We start from the raw sequence: 12017 nt of genomic DNA, 5'->3' as shown, positions 1-12017 counted from the left end.
GGTATAAAGTTGTGGCCAAGATGGATTGTTTTCTGCTGAAACCTTCAAAAGCTGACCAAGATTTCTTTATTGGACTAGTTTTGGTCAGGTTCGGCAAGTTTCAATTAGGTCTGGCAGTTTTGCGTTATTTTCGTCTGAGCTTTCTTATGTGGGTGGAATGCATGAAGCTTCAATACAGTCAAGTCTAAAACTGCACAAATTGTGATCGTAGATACCTTAAAAAATAGTAAAATGATGTGCATGACTTTTGTTGTTTTTTAAAAAATACTTTTTATTTTTTAGATTTCCTGTAACTTTCATGATTGAATCTTGGAGACAACTTCCTAGACCAAAACTCTACCTCGGGGACCAAAACTGAAACTGAAACCAAGTTTTAAAACCTTGCTGCAAACTGGTTTTTGTTGTGGAAAATGGCAATATTTCTTCAAGTATAAATCTGATAATAATATTTAATAGTTAAAATGACAGTAACATTTTCTTGAACATACTAACTCATTTGATTCTTTTCACATTTGTTCTCTGAAATTTTAGGTCTTATCATTCTGAACCCCAAGCATGAGGCCTTTGACTTCATAGCTTTGGTGGTGGTGGTGGTTTGGAGACAATGCTTATGCTTAAGAACCACCTTCCCTTTAATTTAAGCCCTTGTGAACTATATATGATGATCCTTATTATTTAAATTAAACAGGGGTAGTCATGTTCTATTTTCTTGTTTTGTTTGTATTTGAATGCATTTCTCTTTCAGCACTACCATAAAGAAATTAAGTTTGGCATTGTCATTGGAGGGCCAAAAAGCGGTTCTTGGAGGCTCAGAAGCTTTTTTGAGTGATTCTGAAGTATTGGGTAAAAATTTTGAAACAATTTTCTACTTCCTGCAAAATATGAAAAAGGTCTACCAAGAAAAAGCTCCAATTTGGAGCTTTTGGGTAAAAGTTCTAGCTGTGTTGCATCAAAAAGTTGTTTTCCAAAAGCTTGACCAAGACACTTGGGTTCGAGTCCCCACAATAATTTTTTTTTCAAAAATAATTTAAAATACTTTTGTTGCCATGGTTATTTATTTTATATATTTTTTATTGCCATAATCATGTAGTTAAGGATTGAGTTTCAATGCTATGATAGTCTTTTTAGTTGGTAATCACCCAGAAAAAATAATTATATTATTTATTATGTGATTTAGATTAAAATAAAAATTAAATTAATAATAATTTTTAATATTATACAATATAATAGTATAATATTCTTTAAAATAAAATAAAATATTATTATATTATTTTCATGATTATTATATTCTTATAATCATATTATAATAATATAGTATTATTATATTATAATAATAGATAATATAATATTGTTACAATATGATCTTACGGTATTAATATCATATTAGTATATTATAATATTATTATAATATAGTAATATCATAAATTTTATTATATTTTTGTAAAATATTATAAGTAAATAATTTATAAATTAGCAAGACAATATAATAGAATTTTTTATCATACAAATAGTTAAACAATTGTAAGCGCTATGCAATATCCTAGATTGTCATTTTCTAATACTAAAAGCACTTTTTTAGTTTGGTTACCAAAGAGATGTTAAAGTTCTCCAGCATTTCAAAAATATAATTCCAAATAATAAATAGTTTTTTAATTAAAAACTCTACTACCAAAAGTTGTACTTCTCAAAGCTCTTTAGATTAAGCTCTACTACCTACAATAATACCAAACGGGGCCTAAGCGGTTCCCTTTTATCTTCAATCACAGCATATGAGTTTTCTTCTTGAAGAACATAGCATTCCATCTATCAAATTTTGTCAGGCTTTAAGATGTCATGCTCAACCTACTAGATTAACTTCCACATGTTGATATTGCAATTGCAATGCATACCGTGTGGTTTATTTTACCATTCTTTAGAATCATATGGGGCCTACCTCTTTATTGGCAGTGAAAATGTAGACAAGCTTAACAAAAACTAGCTGCACAGGGTTTTAAACTATTCAAAACTCAGGAGCGAGTACTGGTGGAAAAATACAATTCAGTTGTTAGTTTATGGAGGAGAGTAAGAAGATACTGCTCAAACAATCCTTGCCTGTATCCTTCTTCTGTCTTTATTTTATTTTGATTTATTTGCTGTCATTGTAGATTTCGACAATCTCTGCCGGGCTGCGTTATGGTGATGCTGTGAAGCTTCTATCCTTGCTTGAGGATGCTTCCAGCAGGTTAGCTTGACTAGATACTTGCTTTAAAATTGTTGATATCGAGAAATTCTCTTGGCTTCTATCAGTTATTTAGATTTTATTTTTTTTAAAAAATAGATAAATAAATTCAGAGTGCATAACTATGACCTCTAGAAGAAAAGGATTTTGTGCTTTGGTTTTGATAACTGATTTGTTCATTTGGATTGTATAGGGCTCTAGTCATTTACCTAATAGACAGTTTTTGATCATCCACCAATGGAAGATATCTTCTTCTATTATGTTAGTGTTTGATAATATCTGCCATTTTCAGATTTCATATCACCAAATAACTGTTGTCACCTGTTTTTCTTGTCTAATTAAGGTTCTTTTGTTGTATATACAGTATTTTTATAAGAGAATTCTAGATCCTACAAAATCTCAAAGAATCCAATGTTTTCATTTCTTCTTTTATGGTCTCGCTAGATTACCGAATATGTGTACAAAGAAAACATAAAACATAAAACATATTTAAGAAACATAAGTAGCGCGACGTCGTGAAATGATGAGTTCACCTTAGGGTTCATATGATTTATTATGATTAATTGCATCCTTAAGTCATGCTTCTTTTCTTGGTTCAGTGTTGAACCTTTTGGCATGATATCAATTGATGATAGATATATTGTGGAATTATTTGTGATTTGCCTCTTAGGTGTTGTTATATTTTAGAAACATATTTGCACTTAGATGGACTGAATCAAGAGATTCCTAGTAGAGGAATTGGGATGGGCATGTGAAAAAATATAATGTAAATTTTAAAAAGGTGCATGGAGGTTATGGTTTCAGACATAGAAACAAGAAAGGAAATATCATTTTGGAGTTCACAATGCCATGCAATCTAGTTCTAGCCATCAATTGCTTTAGAAAGGACTCTCACTTGATAACTTTTATAAGTGGGCATAATACTAGTTAAATAGATTTCTTCCCTACTAAAAAACTAACCAAATTGTATATAAAGATTGTAAGATTATGCTAGGTGAGAGTTTAACCACCCAATGTAGATTGGCAGTTTTGGATGTATGTGCTGGAAAATAGAAAAAAAGGGCCAAAGAAAATAAGAGCCCAGAGATTAGATGGTGAAATTTGCTAGGGAAATAAATGACTTTTAGGGATGGAATATTGAAGGAAAGAAAATGAGGTCTGGATGGGAAAATCAATACCATATTGGAAGAGATGACTAACAGTATTGAGGAAGTGGCTATAAAGGTATTAGGAGAATCAGAGGCAAAAGGATCGAAGGAAAACATGATGGTGAAATAAGAAAGTTTAGTAGGCAGTTAAGGCTAAAAGAAAGTGTTATACAAAACTACCGAAATATAAGAATAGAGACATTCATGAAAGCTATAGGGTGGCTAAGGCGGAAGTTAAGAAGGTGGATTAATTCAAAGCATATGAATAGTTATATTATAGGTTAGAAACCAAGGATGGGGAGGAAAATATATATAGGATTACAAGACTAAGAGAAAGGAAGACTAGAGACTTGACTCAGGTTAAGTGCGTTAAAGATATTGAAGGAAGGAAAATAAGAGCCCGGGGATTAGATGGTGAAATTTGCTAGAGAAACAAATGACTTTTAGGGATGGAATATTGAAGGAAGGAAAATAAGGTCTAGATGGGAAAATCAATACCATATTGGAAGAGATGATTAATTGTATTGAGAAAGTTGCTATAAAGGTATTAAGAGAATCAGAGGAAAAAGGATCGAAGGAAAACTTGAAGGTGAAATAAGAAAGTTTAGTAGGCAGTTATGGCTGAAAGAAAGTGTTATACAAAACTACCGAAATATAAGAATAGAGAAGTGCATGAAAGCTATAAGGTGGCTAAGGGGGAAGTTAAGAAGGTGGGTTGATTTAAAGCATATGAATAGTTATATTATAAGTTAGAAACCAGGGATGGGAAGGAGAATATTTATAGAATTACAAGACTAAGAGAAAGGAAAACTAGAGACTTGACTCAGGTTAAGTGCGTTAAGGATAAAAATTTAAAAATTTTGATTAAGGAGGGCGAGATTAAAGAAAGATGGAGTTATTTTGATAAGCTATTTAATGGAAGTCTTGTAAATGATTTAAGATGCCTTACTAGTTCTATTGAGGATAAAAATATGGAGAATACACATAGAATTAGAGTATTTGAGATAAAGGAGGCTATAAAAAAGATGAAAATAGGTAAAGCGGTTAAACCTATTGATCTCTAAGGAGGATTATAAGTGTTTAGGTGACGTAGGAGGAACTTGGTTGACTAATTTGTTTAATAAGATTTTAAAGACCAAGAAGATGCTTGTTGAATGGAGGAAGAGCATTGTGGTACCAATTTATAAGAATAAAGGAGATATTCTATGTTGTTCTAACTATGTTGGTATCAAACTAATGAGTTATACTATGAAATTTTGTGAGGATGATTAAGCATAGATTGTGGTGTGGCACAAAAACATCAGAGAATCAATTTGAGTTTATGCCAGCAAGGTCGACTATAGAAGCTATTTTATTTTTCATTTGGAGGTTAATGAAGAATAATAGAGAAAGAGACAAGATCTTCATATAGTTTTTATTGATTTAGGGAAAGCATATGATAGAGTTCTTACAGAAGACCTATGGTGGGTCTTAGAAAAGAAAGTAACTTCTTTAGATATATTAATATGATTAAGGATGTCTACAATAGGTGATTACCAGTGTAAGAGCTACTGATGGCAATACTAGCAAGTTTCTAATTGCAATAGGTTTCCACTGAGGATCTGTTCTTAGTCTTTACCTTTTTGCACTAGTTATGGATGAGCTTATTAGGCATATTTGGGATGATAGTTCTTGATGCATGCTATATGTGGATGATATAATCTAAGTGGACAACAGTAAAGTTTGAATCAATTGTAAATTGAAAGTGTGGAGGATGTTGTTAGAATCTAAGGGTTTTAAGGTTAAGTAGGTCCAAAAGGGAAAATATTGAGTGCAATTTAGTATAATTAGAAATGAAAATGAAGGTGGAGTGAAAATTGAGGATCATGTCGTTCCTAAGAGTGATTATTTTAGATATTTAGTATTGATTATTCATAAGGAAGAAAATCTTGAAAAGGATGTTATCCACAAGATTAAAACAATCTAGATAAAATAGAGAAGTACAACTTATATGATTGTAGGATACTTGACAGATTGATGAAAAATTTCATAGGATAGCTATACGACTAGTTATACTTTATAGTATAGAATGTTGGGTAGTTAGAAAACAACATGTGCACAAAATGAGTGTAGTCAAAATGAGAATGTTGAGATGGATACATGGCATTACAAGAAAAGATAGAATAAGAGATGGGGTCCTTCGTAGAAAGGTGGCGGTAGTGCCAATTTGATACATGTAAAAGAAAAGAGAGGTAGAGGTAGACTAAAAATTACATGGGATAGAACAGTAACGACTTAATATGGCTACATCTTTCAAAAAGTGTTGCCCTAAATAGAGTGGAATGGAGAAAAAGAATTCATATGGCTGACCTGAAGGAGTGGGATTAAGGCATAATTGAGTTGAGTTGAGCTACATTTTTGCACACATCATTACGTGTGGCAATGGGTTGGATGGGGTGTGTTGGGTCAAGTTAAAATAGTAACCTTTTCTATCTTGACCATTACCCTCCTGACTTGACATACTTCTGAGGCTGCTTGACCAAAGCCTACCCTTGGCTTAAACCTGACCTTACTTAATGAGTAATAGCTTATTTGATTACACATGACCCAACACCAATTTAGACCTGTCCCAACACAAGCTAAACAAGGTCGAGTTGGCTTATTTTTAGGCACCTCTACTCCTCGTTCAAACTTATGTGCCCTATTTTTGAATCTTAATTTGGAGTTAGGGTAATCCAACACCCTATAACTGGGATGCAGGTCAGTCCTAGATCCATCTTGCTCCAATCCAAGCTAATTTTGTTTTTTTAAAGTCTGTGATGTTGACCTAGATCTTGATGAGTTGGGTTGGTCAAGTCCCTGCATATCTGGACTTTCTGTCGAGTCTAATTTAATGGGAATACTTCTAGCCAGTGCTAATTGGATTTGTTTGGGCTCATTGAATTCAACCCTACTCTGCTAGATCAATACTTGATTCAGTTACCTGAGCCATGGTTTTGAAATTCAAGTATTGGTTTGAATTGAATATGGTCTTATAGTGTCCAACCTGACTCCTCTTCTACTATTCAAGCAACATTAACATCAACCATATTAAAAGAAGGGGCCTCTCGAGGGTTTTTTTCCCCTCTAATTTTTAATTATTTTTTTTAATCCTTCTGGGATCAGAGCTGCAACCTCCTGCATCCCAATGCTCTCTCTCTCTCTGCCTATCCTTCTGGATCCAGCAGGATTTTGCCAAGCAGGCGCTAAATGTGTCTGCTGTCTTCACTGTGGGCCAGAGCAAGCAGATGGGGACTGGCAACTCCACTTCTTATTGTTCTTCAATCTACCAATTTTTCTTTTCTGCCTTTTTACCTTCGGTACCACTCCCAACTAAGAAAGGAAAGATAGATATGATCAGAAATATCCATTAGATGCTCCCTTTTTTTAAAGTAACATGCAGCACGCATGTCACGATCTAGTAATGTGTTAACGCCATCTCAAGGGCTTTTGTTCTGTCTTGATGGTAGATGTTGCATTGAACATTCAACAGAGATATAGGAAGTTGACTTCTGTTCAAGGTGGATTTCGGAAAACACCATGATTGACCTGCCTGGAGACGGTGGGCATTGGAGGGACCCTGGAAGGGGCCTTTATGTATTGACCTTTGAAAGGAGTACGAGTCGGTTACGAGTGCCGTAAAAGAGTTCATGTTTGTGAAGAAACCAGTTTGGTATATATTTTGTCCACCAACAATAGTTTACCTCCGTGTATTGGTCTTGATGGTGTTGGCGACTCATGCTTTCTAATTTCGTAAACATGCAGTTTGAGGACTGGAGTATGAAGGTTATGCATCACAGATGGGTGGTACATGGTTTTTGTGCTTCGAGAGTTGATTTTGCTTGAAGAGCGATAGTTTCTTTTGATTGTTCGATTTATTTAGGTTTTATGGGTTCGTCTGCTTCTTACTAGATTGTCAGCTTTCTGACCTGTCTTGTTGGAACTTTGTGAATTATCTGCGTTGTGTTTTTTTGCTTGCTCGGAGTGATCTTCTGTTTTTCCCGTTTCCTTTTGCATGTGGTTATTTTTTAAGGCTTCTGGTCGGAGATAATGGTAAGGCTTAGATTCATTTATTAATAACATGCATACATCAGTTCCGTTGAACTTTTGTATGCTAATTTCATGCATTATGCCCCCAGGAAGCTTTGATAAAGTGGGGAAGAAGTAACGATTGTTGCCGAACGAGGTTGATATTTGCTCTGAACTGTTTGCTCTTTGCAGGTTTACAGATGTTGTGAATTCCACCGTTGCTACGCTGCATCCTATTCATTGCACTCGGGAAAAGAAAGTTGATGTAGAATTTGACCTGACCACGATCCCTGCATTTTTGGTGGTTTTTGCAATTCTGTGGTTTGTTCTAAGACCAAGGAGGCCAAAACCCAAGATCAATTGAGGGCTATAGAGCTAGAACTGTAGCAAAGTTGTACGTCTGCAGATCAAGATGAGTAGATGGCAGGTTTCTGAATTTTTGTGTGTTGGCCCTAATTATACATCTTTATTTTTTCTGAGCTGATTTTATTGCTGAAGGTGTTGGATGCTGACAAGTAGGCTGAGTTGACTAATGACATTATCGTCGTGTTCGCTTATCTTTGTATTTATGAGGAGCTATTCTCGTCCAATTTGGGCTGCTTTTAGTTTTTTAGTTTTTTTGTTTTTTTTTCCCATTCCTTTTTCCGGCCTAATCCATATTGCATAATCCTACCAAGTGATCAAGCGGTGGCGACCTTTGCATGCATCACTTTTGGAAAAGAATTGTATCTTCATTTTGACCGTGCATGCAAGAAGAGTTGCTGTCTTGCAGAAATGTATCCGGTCAGGTACTTTTGGTTGAGCTCTTGCAATTTGGGAAGTTATAAAAGAATAGCTAGCTGCTTGATTTGAACTACAAGCCTGACTCGAACCCAATATTTCAGATTAGGACTGTGTCATGCTCGACCCCGATCCGGCCTTAATGATTTATTGGATCTAAAATTCTTTCTATAGATCCGAATTGACTTGACCCGATTAGCTAATAGGTTACATTTAGGTCCAAAATCATGACCCAAATGTGATATACTAGGGTTAAGCATGGTCTGACCAGATCTATTTGTATCCCTAAGGCGAATAAAAATTGTTGTTATATATTATCTGTCCTGTCATTGCTCACGGATTAGCTCTATGTGCATGGCGGTGAGGGCTGGGTATATCCTAGGGCCGGCTCGGGCTTTAGGCGACCGCCCGGGCCAATGGAAGGCCCCCGGGAGGCTGACCAAAAGGAAGCAAAGGTCCCATATAAAACGGGATCAGGAGCTGGCTGACAGTAGTTTTGTTTAGAGAGAGAGAGAGAGAGAGAGAGAGAGGAGGGATTTGGTTGGCTTGATAGACGCCTGAAGCCACTCTTATCTTTCATCCCTTCTCTTTTTTGATTTTGGTCTTGATTTTCCTTCCCTCACATTACTCCTGATCCAGCTGGGCCATCCGGAAGAAGGATAGGGGGATTGGAGATGGACTTCTTGGAGGGTGGAGATTCTTTTAGTTTTCTCCTCCCGGTTTCTTCTCCCCTCTTGGGTGGTAGAGAGAGAAAAGGAGGGAGGGGGTTGAATGGCTGCTGTGCTGTGATGTTGCAGTTGCTGCTTGGGTACTTGAAGGGGAGATGGTGGGACGGGATTTTTATTAATTAGATGGAGTGAATTTCTCATAATGATCCTACTTTCTCTTATAGAGAGGTTTCTTTATGGACAAATTCTTTTCTTTACCTTGACCATGAAGTGCCATGGTGTAATAACCCCAAAAAAAATTTTTTTTATAAAAAAGGGATAGAATAGTCCTTTAAAATTGATATAAGGGGTAAAATTGGAAGGAATCAAAAGTTAATGGCATAATAGTAGATGTGTTGAAGTGTTAAGGGCAAAATGGGAAGGAATCAAAAGATAATGGCATAATTGCAGATATATCGAAGTGGCAGGGGCAAATTGAGAATTTAATAATATTAAAAAAAGGGTGAATAGTGTTTTGATGTGATTTAATTGGAGGATTTGAGCTACGGAATGAAGCAGAGAAAGAAAGAGGAGGGGTTCACAGACGGCAACAGAGAGGAAGAAAAAGAAGGAGAGGAAATGAAAGGAAGAAAGGAAGAGGAAGAAGAAGAAGAAAAATAAAAGGAAGGAGATCCCGGTTGCGCTGCCAGCTGAAGGGAAAAACATAGATCTCCTTCCCCTCTACGCAAGGACCTCGATTTCCAAAAAGAAAAAGGTAAATATCCATCTCTATCTAGTCTTTTGATGACATTAGGCTATACAAAGGGTGGATATAGTCTAGAGGGGTCGGATAAGGGTTGTAGAGGTGGTTAAAAGAAGAAGAATCGGATTTTGACAAATTTTTCCGGCACTACGGAAAAACTGTGTCGAAGTCCCAACTTCGGCAAATTATTTAGGGGGTCAAACGGCCTCCGATGATGATGCATGTTTATCTCTTTGGAATCCTCTGTGAGTGTAGAATGTTAGGTAAAAATTTCATCAAATTTGGAGTCCTGAAAGTGGATCAAAACCGGGATGAAGTAACCCACTGTCAGTTCGGGTTACTGTTCATCCGGGTGGAAAATAGGGGATTTCATGCTATAATAGAGTATTAAGCCTAGATCAAGCTAAAAGGGACCTTGTACTCATGCAAAGGAGTCCCTAATACACATAAATGGTGAGTTAATTAATTAAAAAGGAAAAAAAGAAAGAAAAGAAAAGATTTAGAGAACAGGGGAGTTGAATCAATTAAAGTTTCCTATGTTATAATTGGCACGTAGATTATAGCCCTTGATACAAGACTAAATGTATTGTAAATGCATGTCACAGTTGGGCAAGAAGCTAGGGAACAAGAGGAAGAAGTTCCCCACTGCCTGCTGTAGATTTTTGGAGGCGTATCAGGGCTGTGCCAGATTGACAGGTGAGTGGGAGTCATGTACTTTGCACTATGAGCATCCTTAATTCATTTTCATGAATGTCGCCAAGTGTGAATTGATTCCACTTGAGCATATTGATTAATATTGTAGTAGATTCCTCTATAATCTTGATTCTCCATGCTTGATTATTCTGTACATGCATTTGAGGGAACATTGAGAGGAATTACGAGGGGTTGATGAGTAATCAAATTGATTCCGAATTGTGAAATGATTTCTTTTGTAAATTGATTTCATTTCCTCTATTTCAAAGATTTGTAGAGCCCATTTCAGTGGTATATTGAGTTGCATTGTACATCCTTGACCCCTCACTCCCAACCCTGATGTTAGTTTATGATTGGGTCGGAGTCGAGTGAGCGGTAGTCTTGATCATACTCCTTTTTAGTAGAGTATTGGGAGGGTGCATTATGGCATTTATGCATGGCTTGGCAGTATCTGCAGGACACCTATAGTCGATGGGGGTTGAACATCGGCCTTTGTGCACATAGTAGCCTTCTGGGTGGGCGGAGCCCAGTCCCTTCCTAGGGGGGGACACGGCCCTAGGCGTAGGATCGGCCGGTCCTACGACTTATATTCTGCTTGCCGCCGGGCATAGTAAGACCCCGCGAGGTGCAGTATGGCTTTCCGCGGATGTAGAATTCCCGCGAGGTGCCGTTTAGTATGTAGATGTGAGATGGATTTCTGTTCTGGATACTGGCCGACATTTATATGATCAGTGTGGTGTCTTATCCTGCATATGCATGTGACAGTAGGGAGTTGTTGCTGGTTCGCCTGGGGCGTAAAACCCACCTCCCGATAGCTGTCTAGCATTTATGTTATCGGTATGGTGTCTTATCCTGCATATGCATGTGACAGTAGGGAGTTGTTGCTGGTTCGCCTGGGGCGTAAAACCCACCTCCCGACAGCTGTCTAGCATTTATGTTATCGGTATGGTGTCTTATCCTGCATATGCATGTGACAGTAGGGAGTTGTTGCTGGTTCGCCTGGGGCGTAAAACCCACCTCCCGACAGCTGTCTAGTGATGATTTACATATTGGTGTGGTGTCATATTCGATGTATGCATATGGCAGTAGAGAGTTGTTGCTGGTTCGCCTGGGGCGTAAAACCCACCTCCCGATAGCTGTCTTGTTGATGATTCAGCCTATTGACACCTGATTTATATGATTCAGTACTATGACATGTTGAGCATATTCATGAGTAGCATATATGTTGACTTGATTATTCCATATATGCTTCAGATGAGTTGATATTGATTGTGGTGATATTGATGACTTACTCCATATTCTCTATGTTGAGATCATGTTCATCTTATTATTGATCTTGAGATTTCACCTCGAGCCATGATTATATCTGGTCTCATGTGCATAGTACTCTCTACTCCACTCACTGAGTATTTATATACTCACTCCCCAGTTTGGTGTTTTTGATTGCAGGGCAGGTATTGTATAGAGAGGAGCAGGATTAGTGATTGCCTGTTAGCTGTGCCGCTCCATAGTATAGTATAATGTAGATAGAGGTTTATACCCTTTTGGTGTATTATAAACCTTCTGTTGTATATAGTGTATAGTTACAGTCATAGATCCTGTTGTGGATATGGGTTGACCATGGATGGATTGGGAAGCATGTATATATATATGTGTGTGCAGATCAGTTGTGTGCCTGTGATAATGTATTGCTATATATTGTCCAGGTTTATTATGTGACA

The 12017-nt window shown here is 36.8% G+C and overlaps 1 protein-coding gene and 1 long non-coding RNA gene across 2 annotated transcripts in view; both read left to right on the top strand.

Moving 5' to 3' along the window:
* Positions 1-7970, top strand: part of LOC103712262 (uncharacterized) — a 29596-nt gene extending 21626 nt beyond the window's left edge. Inside the window, exons 23-25 of the mRNA XM_039117584.3 lie at positions 1979-2061; positions 2145-2221; positions 7606-7970. Coding sequence (XP_038973512.3) covers positions 1979-2061; positions 2145-2221; positions 7606-7777 — 332 coding nt within the window. The 3' untranslated portion in view covers positions 7778-7970. The remainder of the gene's footprint in view (positions 1-1978; positions 2062-2144; positions 2222-7605) is intronic.
* Positions 7971-9440: 1470 nt separating this feature from the next.
* Positions 9441-12017, top strand: LOC149751490 (uncharacterized). The gene is made up of 2 exons (XR_016398055.1): positions 9441-9615; positions 10209-12017. It is a non-coding gene; the product is annotated as an uncharacterized LOC149751490 (long non-coding RNA).

This window comes from Phoenix dactylifera, chromosome 12 (genome assembly GCF_051530095.1).
Source record: "Phoenix dactylifera cultivar Ajwa chromosome 12, Ajwa_hap1_PhDact_Kaust_v1.1, whole genome shotgun sequence".
NCBI lineage: Eukaryota > Viridiplantae > Streptophyta > Magnoliopsida > Arecales > Arecaceae > Phoenix > Phoenix dactylifera.
This window is presented reverse-complemented; position numbering and strand designations above follow the sequence as displayed.